The 12,989-nt window shown below is 48.4% G+C and overlaps 1 protein-coding gene and 1 long non-coding RNA gene across 4 annotated transcripts in view; one reads left to right on the top strand and one right to left on the bottom strand.

Annotated features, from left to right (window-relative positions):
* Positions 1-8,386, bottom strand: part of DNAH2 (dynein axonemal heavy chain 2) — a 106,045-nt gene extending 97,659 nt beyond the window's left edge. For all 3 annotated transcript variants that reach the window (XR_011423478.1, XM_070228102.1, XM_023653714.2), the window contains exons 1-4: positions 8,231-8,386; positions 6,490-6,657; positions 2,941-3,002; positions 506-676 (exon numbers count right to left, since the gene is read on the bottom strand). Coding sequence is in view for 2 of the 3 variants with exons in the window: in XM_070228102.1 (XP_070084203.1) it covers positions 506-676; positions 2,941-3,002; positions 6,490-6,643 (387 nt within the window). In the remaining variant the exon portion in view is untranslated. The remainder of the gene's footprint in view (positions 1-505; positions 677-2,940; positions 3,003-6,489; positions 6,658-8,230) is intronic.
* On the top strand, positions 3,933-12,629 carry LOC138916317 (uncharacterized). Its single transcript, XR_011423486.1, has 2 exons — positions 3,933-4,144; positions 10,833-12,629. It is a non-coding gene; the product is annotated as an uncharacterized lncRNA (long non-coding RNA).
* Positions 12,630-12,989: the final 360 nt, after the last annotated feature.

The raw sequence follows: 12,989 nt of genomic DNA, 5'->3' as shown, positions 1-12,989 counted from the left end.
TCCATGAAAGCCTTCAATAGTTCCCTCTGGGATAGAGGCCAAATTCTTTAGCATAACATACAAGGACCCTTCACAAGGTGACCCCAACCAACATCTTCAGTATCATTTCCCACAACTCCTCTTTTCTTTGCACAGAAGAACTCTTGCCCAGCCTCAATGAAATCCTACTTACCTTGATCCCAAACTCAAATATCACCTCCATCGCCAAGCCTTGCCAGCATTCCACTGGCTACATTATTTGCTCCCATAAAGCTCCTATAAAACTTTGTCCATAAACCATAATATATTGTAAATATTTTTTTATGTCTGTCTTCCCCACCAGACCATCAAAAGCAAGACCCTGCCTCATTTATTTCCGTATCCTGCTGCCAAGGAGGGTGCCTGACACACCATGAGGCTCAGTAGATCTTGGGCACAGGAGATGAGACCCAAAGATGGCGGAGATACATGGAACCCTCAGCTCCCTGGAAGATCACCTTGGAGTCTGGAAAAGTGGAGTACTCACCTGCACAGGCATGCCCAGATCTAATTTCAGCCCCAAACAGGGGTCAATGAAGATGGTGAGGATGGGCTCTGAAGGGTCCTGGGCAAAGCGCTCCAGAATGCTATCATGCTCCTCTGTCCATGTGGCATCTGCCAGTCCTGTTAGCACAGCTCTCGCCAGGAAAAAGGGCTTCTACAGAAGGAAAGCAGAGAGTCAAAGCAAGTACAGCTGTTAGGATGAGTCATTTCTCCCATCCACAATCACATGTGAGGACATGGACGATGAGAGGACTCAGACAGGTCCAGAATGGTGAAGGGAAAGCTGAGGATGAACTAACTGACCAGTTTCAAGCTTTTGAAGAAAGAAGACAATAAGATTCTCTTCCCTCTATAAGCAAAAATAGAATGGATCATAGAGGAAAACTAAGGGATATTATGTTCCTAAGACATATCATGTATGCCCATGGTTGTAAAAATGCATTATCAAGCAACCATCAACCTCAGAGTAAAATGAAATGAAGGGAAACATGTCGGATATTAGCCTAAACCAAGCAATTAGAAGCAAGGCGATGACAAGCTGGGAAAAGGATAAGGGTGCAAGACCAATTTTTTCCTGGTGTAGCCTCCTCAGGATACAAAAATAAGTATGAGATATTGGATAAAAGTCAACTGGCATAGCAGTGAGGAAGAAGTGAGGGAAAAAGAAAAGACTGGAAAACATCAAAGAAAAAATCAATTAGATGGAAAATAAAGCATAACCGGTGGCTAGAAAAAAATTAATCTGTAGAACACTACCAAGCAGATTAACGAAACCAGAAGGTAGGAAGATATAGCTCAGTGAACTTGAAAAGTCACCTGGCCCTCGCCCAGCACTCCTGGAGATGAGAAGGAATCGCTTTTACTTAAAGTTTCCAGGTCAAGAAAACTTAGACAGTGATGTAAAATCTTTCCTATATAAAGACATAGATGAACCAATGAGAAAAACACTAAGACCCCAATAAATTAAATGGACCAAAGGACATGAACAGATATGTCATAAAAAAGAGAGCATGAAAAACTGTTCAATTTCACTTGAAATCAAAGAAATACAAACAAAAATAGCAAAGATATATCATTTATTGCCTATCATTTTTAAAAAATCCTTGCTAAACTGATAACATCCATGGCTGGAAAGGGTTAGTTGCTAGTGTGAGGGCAAAAAGTGCAATCTGTTTGGAAAACAGCTTGGTATTATACATTTAAAGTGTTAGAAATGTTCTTTACTCTTTCCTTCAGTAACTCTAAGTATAGGAATCTATCTTAAGGAAATAGTAATTATTTCAAAATGTGTTAGTTTTATTTATAATATTTATGACAGTATTATTGTGAGAGCAAAAAATTAGAAATGGCAAAACGTCCAAAAGTAAGGATTTAACTATGGTACGTATATCTAATCGAGCAACACACCACCACTAAAAATGGTGCTTGCAAAAATTATATAGTAAAATGAAGAATGGAAAAAATGTTCTGTGAAAAAGCTTAATGAAAAATTACAGTATCGGGGGCCAGCCCTGTGGCCTAGTGGTTAAGTTCAGTGCGGTCTACTTTAGCAGCTTGGGTTCAGTTCCCAGGCACGGACCTACACCACTCGTCAGTGGCCACGCTGTGGAGGCAACCCACATACAAAATAGAGGAAGATTGCCACAGATGTTAACTCAGGGCAAATCTCCCTCAGAAAAAAAAAAATTACAGTCTGTGGTACAGTTAGGATTATTTTTTTAAAAACTCACAAACCTATATACAGAAAGAAAAGATATATACCAAAGTATTAACATGGGATGTCTTTAGGCAGTAATGCTATGACTTTTATTTTCCCTTTCTTTGTTCTACTTTTCTGTCCCTTCCAATTTTTTCTTTAATGAGTAGTTACTACTTTTCTCTCCTTTTTTAAAAAAGTTCAGGGTCACCACTCTATTCTTCTAGGCCAGATAACTATGGGTGTGGCCAGGCTCTGATGCAACTTGGAAGGTGTAAGGATCATTTAGTGACAATTTCTAAAAATACTTGAAGTGGCTTCTGTAAATTCTTCAGCCAAAGGGAGAATTGAAGGAAAGAAAGAGAATGTCTTAGAAATACAATCCAATTAGGACAATATCTGTCCAGCTTGTTCAACTTGTTCAGATTTCACCCACACGACTGATGAAGCTTGTCGCAGTTTGACCCAAGGTGGGGAGGCAAGGAAGGGACAGCTGAGAGATCTGTTCCTCACTTAAAGCCCTCTTTTTCTGGAGTGATGGGGGGCACAGATAACTTTGTCCTTTACTCAGTGAACTGGATTTGTGGTGAGTAGGCTACTGGGAGAGAGTAAGTAGGATGTGACAGATTGGAAAGAATTCCTTGTGTACCATTCTACAAGTAATCCTTTGATTTACCAGTTGTTTGGGAGGAATATTTGTCTCGGGGAAAACCCAAACTTACCACATCCACCTGAGGCTCCTGTAATTCTTCTTGCCGTACTTCAGGTTCCTCCGGTGCTGGCTCTAGGAAGAGTAAAAATTCAAACATGAAGGCATTCATTAAAAAGTTAAACATAGTCACCGTACGACCCAGCAATGCCACTTCTTAGGTATATACCCAAGAGAATTAGAAGCAGGGACTCAAACAGACATTTGTATACTAATGCTCATAGCAGTGCTATTCATAATAGCAAAAGTGTGCAAATAACCCAAGTGTCCGTCAGTAGGTGAATCAGTAAACAAATTGTGGTGGAATATTATTCAGCCATAGAAAGGAATGAAGCACTGACTCATGCTACATCATGGATGGACCTTGAAAACATTATGCTAAGTGAAAGAAGCCAGTCACAAAAGACCACATATTCTATGATTCCATTTATAGGAAATGTCCAGAACAGGCAACTCCATAGGCACAGAAAGTAGATTAGTGGTTACCAGGATCTGGAGGGAAAGGGGAGTGGGGAGTGACTGCTAAAAGTCTGGGCTCTGATGCAACTTAGAAGTAAAAATATAGGAGTCATCTGCTGCCAATTTCTCAAGGTGCTTGAAGTGGCTTTTGTGGGGGGAGGTAATGAAAACGTTCTAAAGTTAGATAGTGGTGATGGTTACACGGCTTGGTGACTATACCAAAATTCACAGAACTGTAAACTGTAAAAGGGTGAATTTCATAATAAATGGATTATATCTCAATTTTCTCTTAAAAAGCTGACTGGGGCCAGAGGGGAGGCAGAGGCAGGCAGGGGAATGAAGGCAGTCAGTACTGAAGTTACTCTAGACATTCAGCTTCTGGCCTTCCATTCTTCCCCCAATCTTCTTCCCTTGTGGAGAAGTTGGGGCCCCCAGAAGTCCACCCCTCTCCAAACAACCAGCCTGCTGGTTCCTCATTTCTGCCACACCCACTCTGAACTCCCATAAAACCCAGGAGGGTGTTTCTCTACTTCCTGATCTGTTGCTCACACAGGAGACAGAGATAAAACTGGCGGGTTTCCCATCTCACATGGGCTGAAAGGAGGAAGCAACAAATGAGATGGAACCAAAAGACACTGGGGAACAGGACACTCTGACTTCCAAAAAGAAAAGAGGGGAGTGAGGCACAAAGGCCAAGGAAGGAAATCATGAAAAAGATGGAACAGACCATTCCAGGAACTTAGCCGAGAGCGGGACAGGTAAGCAAGAAATCTAACGTCCTTTGGGAAAACTGAGGGCAATCAAGATTTCAGACTGAAACTAGGCTGGGGGAAGGAGACTAGGACGATCTCAAGAGTAAACTGCTTTCGTCTTCTGTAATACAATTTATATAAAATCTAAACCATGCAATACGATACTAATATATGATGTTCATGGATACATGCAGTAAAAATTTAAAAAACAAGCTTGAGAAGGATAAACAACTCAGGATAGCAGTGACCTCTGCAGAAGGAGAGAAAGGCTGGGGCGTGGTGCAAACAGAGGGGTTCACTTGTTGCTATCATGATTTATTCTCACATTGGATGATGGGTACACAGGTGTTCATTATATTATTCTCTGTACTTTTTCTGATTTGCCTGAAATACGGGTCTACAATCCCTTATCCAAAAACCTTGGAGTCAAGTCTATTTCAGAATTTAGAACTGTAAGATAGTATGGTATGTAATACCCCCAACCCCCAACAGGCTCTAGAACAGCACTCCATACACTTTTAAGATTAGTATTTCTCCAGTAAAACATACGAAAATTCATACTAAGTGGCTTAAATACACTATAAATACCTTCATGTCAGTTTAGGTTATGTTTTACCACCAAATAAGTTTACATGCCAAACTTTGGAAAGAAAACTTTTAGTTCATAGGACTTTTTAAAATTACGGATATGGGCTGATGAACCTGGACTTCATCTTCTTCTTTTCTCAGTGGGAACTAAGGAAGCAAAGGATGTCAATACAGACCTCAAAAGCTTGTTTGCCCTTTAACCCCCCATCCTTTACCAAGAGGTGTTTTAGGCCGTGTCTTAGTCCATTCAGGCTGCGATAACAAAATACCACAGACTAGGTGGCTTATAAACAGCAGAAATTTATTTCTCACAGTTCTAGAGGCTGGAAGCCGTAGATCAGGGTGCCAGCATGGTCGGGTCACACACGGTGGAAGGGGGCTAGGGATCTCTCTGGAGCCACTTTTAAAAAGCACAAATCCCACTCATGACAGTTCCACCGTCATGATTTAAGCACCTCCCAAAGGCCTCACCTCCTAATACCATCACATTGGGCATTAAGATTTCAACGTATTAATTGGGGGGGGGGACACAAACTTTCAGACCATAGCAAACCCCCTCTGTCTCAGTGGGACAGGCCTCGATCCTTCCCCATCTCCAAAGATTTGGGAGATTAAATTTCATTTCAAGGCTGCCTTGGAGGTCCGAGTCTTCTCTGAACCTCTCTCAGGGTTATGTGTCAGCCGGAAAGCTCCCTATTAGACAATAAACAGGCTTAGAGCTAAAGGAGTCAGAGGTCGTTGGTGTGTAGTGATCAATGCTTTCATTTAGAAGCACTGTCCCTTCCTGCCCCGGAGTATTCTCCAAGTGAACCTCACTGCCTTCCCTCCTCCCTACCCCTATTCCTGGTACCCAGGTTCCAGGACCCTGTCCCATCTTAAACTGCTTTCAAGAGAACTCGGAAGAAAAAATTTTGCACATTTCTAATGTCCAGATCCCAGAGTAAGGCCCTGTGTACCCCAGACCTTTCTCCCACGCCCATGCTTAATCTCCCAGCTTTTAGTATTAAAAAGGGACCCTATTTCTCTCATCTTGACAGGCTGCTAGGAGTGTAAAGCCCCAGGTAACAGGGGAGAGCTACATCACCTTAGCTCACAGTATATCTAACCTGGCCAGTGACGGTAACAGCTACCAAAAACCTCCCAACCCTATTGGCCCCAGCTCACCCACAGGAAGGAATCCCTCAGATCAAAGCCGCAAGAAGCAGCCTCTTTAAACTCTTTTCTCCCTCAATCTAGATGTCAAGCTTCTTTTCCTGTGGCCCTGAACCTGAACATCCTTAGTCTACCAAGGCCCTGCCAAAAAGAGGGCGGACACACAAGAGCCTTAAACAGATGGGAGAAAGCATCAGTCGGGCTTAGGATTCAAAGGGTGGCAAAGCAGGCTGAGTTTCCATGGTGATAGGCTTAATGGGAGAAAAACAGTATTTGTTTTGCCACCCAGGGTGAAAATGGGAAAAAGGAAGAGATCAAGCCCTCTTCACTGGGGTAGGAGCAACCAGAACACTTGAAATAAGGAGGAAGAGGCTAAGATAAAAGATTGGCTGGTGAGCTCTTGGTACACTGAGGGGAAATTTTAAGACAGAAGGAACAATTATAAGGCTGGCCAGGAGGAAGACACACAATTAAAGGGACCCAGAGGCAGGCCTGAGATTCCACTGAACCCCTGCTTCTTACCCAGAAGCAAGAGAACCTGCTCCCCAGGCCTCAGACCCTCCTTCAATACAAACAGTCTGCCTCCGAGCCCCTTCCCAGCATGTACCCACCAGGCTCCTCCTTGAGAGGCTTGGGCTCGGGCTCCAGCTCGCTGATGGGCAGGGTGGTCTCCGCCACCTCTGTGGCCAGAGCAGGCTGAGCACCTCGCCGGCGGGAGCTTCCCCGGCCACTCATTTTCCGCTTCTTCTCAGTTTTGCTAGACATCGTGTAAGCAAAACCTGCAGACACACGGGAAGCCAAGAGTCCACAACCAGATCCATCTCCAACCCAGCCCCTTGATACACGCAGTACCTTTTGAATTCACAAATTCACTGAGCCCCCATGTACCATAATCTTATCTAGGGGTACCCACAGCCTGCTTCTCACTCCTTTCCCTGGGACATCCCACTTTCTGCAGAGCATTGGGTTAAAAATCAAAGTCAGTCTTTCAAGGCCTTAGGAATTAATGGGAGTTAAAGATGGTGGGCCAACAGACACGCCACTAATGAGGGTTTAGGAATCTCTCTCTCTGCCCAGAGGGATGAGAACCAAAGATAATCTGGAAAAGACCTACCAAGCTGAGGTCCAGTTGCACACACCCTCAACCACTCTACCCCTCAGGGCCATGGGTGAGTGAGAGAAGGCCCAGGGAAGGGAAGACTGTCCCCAGGTTTCCCATCCTTTGTCACTGTGTCAAGTCAATGAAGCAAACCAAGATGATTTTCCTACATACCTTCTTTCCTCACAAGTTACCCCCTAGAAGGGTGGAAATAGAAAAATGCTCCTCCTACCCATACTAAAATTTGCAACCTCCTTAAAGAAAAACAGTACTTGCAACACACCTCTGTAGCTTTTAATTCCTGAGGGGTAGGAACTCTGTTTTTTTGTGTGTACTGAAAAGGTCTCAGCATAGTTGGCTGAGTAACTCTGTGAAAACTGATAATGAAAACCAAGATCATTTGACTCCAAATGCCCTGAGAACAGATTGGAAGAAGGAAGGACAAAAGTCTTCCAACATTGAATTTCGAATTGTGTTTGGGGGAGAAGGGGAGGGGGGAATAAGGAAGGCCACAGTAGTGCCTCTCTCAGAAGCAGGGGCATCTCTGGTAGGCATTCAGAACCCTAAGGACAATGTTTGATTCGCTGGGCACTCCCTCTCATTCAGCTAGAGCCTGACAGCCACCTGTAGCTTTCCTTCCCCATCCCCCCAGGCTGCCACAGGCATTGATCACAGGTTATGAGTTTCAGACTTGAAGGATTTGTACTTTGCTCCAAGGAAAAACGTTCTATTAGGCCAACACATCAATAAAACCAACTACAGCAGCACAGCTTCCTCCACCAGCCTCCAGAGAAGCATCAGGCTGTGTTTCCCTGCCTCCACCTGGAGCCTCAGGAGCATTCCGCTGACAAGGCTGGGAGCCCCGTGCCCCCGGGCTTCATCCCTGATCCCACCTCAGGCCCCAGGTGGAGCTGTGCTACTAGCCTGGGACTCATTCTATTACTCAAGAAATATTGTAGGGGACCGGCCCTCTCCTCAAACTGCCTACCCGTGGGTAAATTTCCTCTCACAGCAGCTTCCTCACGCAACTGTCACAACTGCACGCGCTTCATCTCAACCCCAACTGCCCCTTCTTCTCCCCTCCCCCCACAACTGCCCTTCCTCTCCCTCTCCCCCTACAATTGCTCCTTCCCTCCCCGACAACTGCTCCTTCTTCCCCCCTACAACTCTCCCTTCTACCCCCTCACCACTGCCCCTTCTTCCCGAAGCTCCCAACTTCTCCTCCCTTCCTCTCCTCTGCCCCCGACACACACCTCACGACGCCGACCCTCTCCTCCCTAGGCCGACCGGTGGGCCACTCCAGCTAAGAAGTTGCCCGGCGTGGCCCTCTCAGGCCCGCGCCGGCACGCGTCGCCATGGCAACCCCGGCGGGGAGGGGGCGAGTGGCCGGGGCCTGCGCCCGCAGAGCCGGTCTCCTCGGCGCAGGCGCAGTGAAGCCGTGCTCCGCTGCTCCGCTGCTCCACTGCCCCACTCGGTCTGCGTCTCCCTAGCTGGGACCCGGGGCAAAAGGGCTGGAGGGCAAGGGAAAGCCGCTAAATCTGGCAGGCTGGAGTGTGCGAGGAGGGCCTGGTCTGAGGAAGTGGCTGGAAGGGCTGGGGCTGGAAACAATGAGCTACCCTCCGGCAGGACACTGAAAAGGCAGGGGAACCCAAGCGCCCGACCCCGCGCCCGGGTCTGCGGGCTCCATCCCTAACGAGTCCAGCAGATGGCGCCCGGTGTCCCGACTGCTGGGCTTGTTGACTTTCTAGAAGGCGCTCCAGGATTTCGAGGCAGCCGTGGCTGCAACTGGGTCCGGGGGAAAAACCGGGTCTGGAGCACCCCTGCCCTTCCGTTTGTTCCCCCTTCTTAGTTCGGACTGGGGTCTAGGATCACTGGGCAGCGCGGGGCGGGGGAAGGGAGGGAAGAACGGAACTGGAATTTTTGGAATCTGGGGATTGGCTTTGGAAAGCGTCGCTCGTTTTGGGGGGAACAGGAGGCGGGGACTCCCTGGGGAAGGTGACCTGGCCGGGGAGGGGCTCGGCTCTCCCTAAGAACAAAGGCTTAATCCTGGGGAAGCGAGAGATGAGTGTGAGAGGAGGGGCAGACGGCAACCGGTGCTAGGGGGCGCTGCGAGCCGGTGCCAACGAAGTGGCGCCTAGAAGACTGAGTTGTACCTGTGGCCGGGAGAAGCTTTAGGGAGGCCTGGGAGACGCTGGGAGGAAGCCCAGTCAGGGGGATAGGAACTCATCCTCCCTGCTTCCATCAATAGTGCCTAATTAAGACAAAGCCAGCAGTGAGCCCACTGATTACATTTCCATGAGGAGCTAAATTGATGACATTTTCTTTGCTGGATGAGGAGGGGCGAGACTGGCACCTCAGTTCCCCCTTTTCCCGATCGGTGTTCACACCTGACGGGTCTCATTATGCCAGTCTGGCACTGCGAGGAGTGGCAGACTCCTGAAGGGCCAGTGGATTAATCCACACCCAGACCCAACCCTGACCTCACCATCCCACCTACCCTATCTTAAGTTCCAGAATTAACAGCCCCTGCTCATTATCCATAAGGTGGGTTTCTGGGCTCTGATTTGTGGTCTCCTGCCCAAGTCCTGTTGCTGAGGACAAGGATGGAAGGAGAGAAAGGTCCTGCTACATCCCAAAACCAGCTGCACAGCAAGCAGGGCTAAGCAGGTGATCCTCTAACCAGATAGGCAGCGGGTGGCAGAGAGAGGTGACATGATTGGTCAGATTCCCACAGGGAAAAGTCCCAAAGGAGTGAAGATTTGAGGGGAGGTAGGGAGTGGGGAGCCTTATAGACAGGGCTCATGGCTCCCTCAGGGAAAGGAAGGTTGTGTAGACCCCATTTCTTTTCTGACTCCCCCCCACAAACCTTGGCTCTGCCTAGGGATCCCAGCCCCCTACATTATGCTAAATAGGTAATCAAACATCTCGCTTTGCTAATTACTGCTCAATCCGATTAAACGCTGCTGAAGCTCATCAACAGAGGTGGAGGTGGGGGAAGGGATGAGGGCAGGGCCAACCACAGCTGCGATGGGGGTCTCCTCCTCAGGGGCTCTAGGGGACAGTTAAGAAACAGCTGAGGTAGCAAGACTCAGTACTTTCCAAAGGAAAGGGGCAGAGGAGTTGTACCACAAGACCCTTAGTCTTACTGCATCCTCCCAAATCAGGCTTTTCCCTCCTCCCAGAACCTTCATTACCCCCAGAACCCAGGCATCCGGCCATTCCCACAGCTCCCTTTGCACACCCCTGTCCCAGCTTTAATAAGTTCTGTTCTCTCACTGTCAATATTTGATTTCTCAGAGCCATCTCCACGGAGAGAGGGGGCCTCTTCCCTTGCTTCCCCCCTACCTTGGCCCTCTTTTGCCCACCCCAGTCTCTTTGTGCCCCCAACCTTCTCTGAACTAGCTGACTTAATGAAATGATATTAAAGTCTTAAGCAACTCCAAAAGAATGGTTGTTATGGTGAAGGGAGTGGGCAGGACGCCTGGGTCCCTGAGGGGAGCGAGGGCTGAGGAGGGGGAGAATGAGGCAGAGGCTGAGGTCTAGAGGCCCCAGTCCTCAATGGGGAGCAGCAGATTTGGTATCAGCTGGGGGCTGGACCTCTGGATCTTGGCCGGAAACGGGGAATAAGGGATGGGGGCTAAGAGAAGATAGGAAGAGAGAGGACATTCAAGGGGTCGAGGTCTCAGTCTGCCGTCCAGAGCATCTGTCAGGGATGGAGAGGCCAGCCGGCGGCGGGGGGACAGGGCCTCTGTGCCAGCAGCCTCCCTGCTGACTATGCCCTGGGCTGGTCCCGTGAGAACCAGAGTAGATTCCTCTTCAGCCCTGACTCATCCCTCTCCCCCTCTTTCCCCCCAGTGGACCCCCACAGGTGATTTGTAGCTGATGCCCTCACGACGGTAGGGGCCAGGAGAGAGTCGTTCCATGACACGAAAAGCTGAGAGCTTCCAGGAGAGGAGAGAACAGAGGCCAAGAGATGGGAAGCCAAGCACCACCCCCGCCTCTCCCACCCATCACCATCTCACTCCCCTGGGGACTCTGGCCCAGCCCCAGTCCCCTTGGGGTGGTGGGAATGCAAGGACATTTGGCTGGGGCTGATTGATGAGGGAGGAGGCAGCCGCTGGGCACTGAGGCTGCTGTTTGCTGAGCACACAGATTCCTCCCCACTCACCAGCTGCCGCCCCCTGAGGCTGCTCAATCTCACCACCACCACCATCAGCCACTGGGGTTGGAGGGAGCTGATGCCTGAGTTTCTGATGGCAACTGGGGGAAGTGGAAGAACCAGGACACCAAATGCTTCAATTCCCTGTAGGAATTGGGGGTACCTGGGACCCGGGTCCTCAGAACTCCCTTCTGGACTCTGCCTTTCCTGCTACCTTTGAAGCATCTCTCCAGCTGCCCTGTTTTCACTCCCATTTATCCTGCATCCTTTTTCCCACCCCCACCCAACTCTCTAAGCCCATCCCAGCCAGCCCCCTGCCTCCAAACCACCCTGCAACGTTTCTCCCTGCCTGCCTACAGATCTTGAAACTCTCCTTGGGGAAGGGGGTGCCCCATGTCTGTGAGCTCCCATGTAGCCCCTTAGAAAGCTCCATTTTTCATTCCAACTGAAATTCCAGTTGTGATGTCAACCATTCCCCATCAGAAATTCCCACTACAACCCTTTGCTCTATTCTCCTTTCCTTAAAACCCCCAACATAAACCACATACACAAACACACATGCCTCAATCTAATTTACTTCTTGCTTCTGTTTGGAAGGATGGTAAAGTCTGAGCTTCTGTCTGCAGCACAGCCCCCAGGATAGCCTCAATCCTATGCTGTTGGGGAGGGGGGGCGCTTTAGTTTCTGTGGTCCCCAGCCCTTCAGTTCCCTTACTTCCTCTCTGCCTGCCTGCTCTAGACTGTGTTCCACAGCCCTAAAATCTCAGAGCATCATCCTTGCCCTCCCAGAGCTTAAAATTTAGTTGAGGAAAACACAACTCACATACACACACGAAACAAAGAGGAAAAAAGGGAAGATCAAGTTAAATCAACTTCCTAAATGTGGACTCTAGACTCTTGGTGACTTGCTCCCCTACCGGCTGAGGCGGGGGAAGGACAGGACACATCTAGAACATATGTGTGGTTGTGATGTCCTTCTCGCTATTCCCAAACACTCAGATTTCACCTCTATGCTTTGCACTTGCTGTTCCCTCTGACTGGTATGCCCTTCCCCATAGTGCATGCCTTACTCCTCATTATTCAAGGTCTTGACCAAATGTCACCTCTTCATGAGGACCTTCCTGATGTCTTAAAGCATCTCCCTGTTACTCTCCATCCTCTTCATCCTGTTATTCTGTTTTGTTTACATCACTTATCACTACCGGAAATTTTATTATGTTGTTCCCCATCAACATGTGGATTCCAGGGGGCTGGCCCGGTGGCGCAGCGGTTAAGTTCGCACGTTCCGCTTCTTGGCGGCCCGGGGTCCGCCGGTTCAGATCCTGGGTGCGGACATGGCACCGCTTAGCAAAAGCCATGCTGTGGTAGGCATCCCACGTGTAAAGTAGAGGAAGACGGGCATGGATGTTAGCTCAGGGCCAGTCTTCCTCAGCAAAAAGAGGAGGATTGGCAGTAGTTAGCTCAGGGCTAATCTTCCTCAAAAAAAAAAAATAATAATAAAGTTAAAAAACGTGGACTCCATGAAAGCAGGGACTTTGTCTTATTCACCATATACTGCCAGTGTCCGGAAACAGTACCCGGAACAAGGTAGACATGTAATATGATGTTGAAGGAATGAATGAATGAATGTCTTCCTACCCCTCTATTCGTTTTGTTGTAGTTTTTACCCTAGGTGTTTGTGTATTCAAACCCAGAAGGAGAATAGGATGCCATGTGCTGTTCTGTGTCACCAGTACTTTGAAATAGCTTGGAAGATACAAAAGTCCCTACGCCTGTGTTATTAATGTTGGAGATGGCAGGGAGTCTACAGACGCCAGTGCTCTAAGGGGGTGTGTCCCAGGCTGCTGTGCAGAA

The sequence above is a fragment of the Equus caballus genome, chromosome 11 (genome assembly GCF_041296265.1).
Source record: "Equus caballus isolate H_3958 breed thoroughbred chromosome 11, TB-T2T, whole genome shotgun sequence".
In the NCBI taxonomy this organism is placed as follows: Eukaryota; Metazoa; Chordata; class Mammalia; order Perissodactyla; family Equidae; genus Equus; species Equus caballus.
This window is presented reverse-complemented; position numbering and strand designations above follow the sequence as displayed.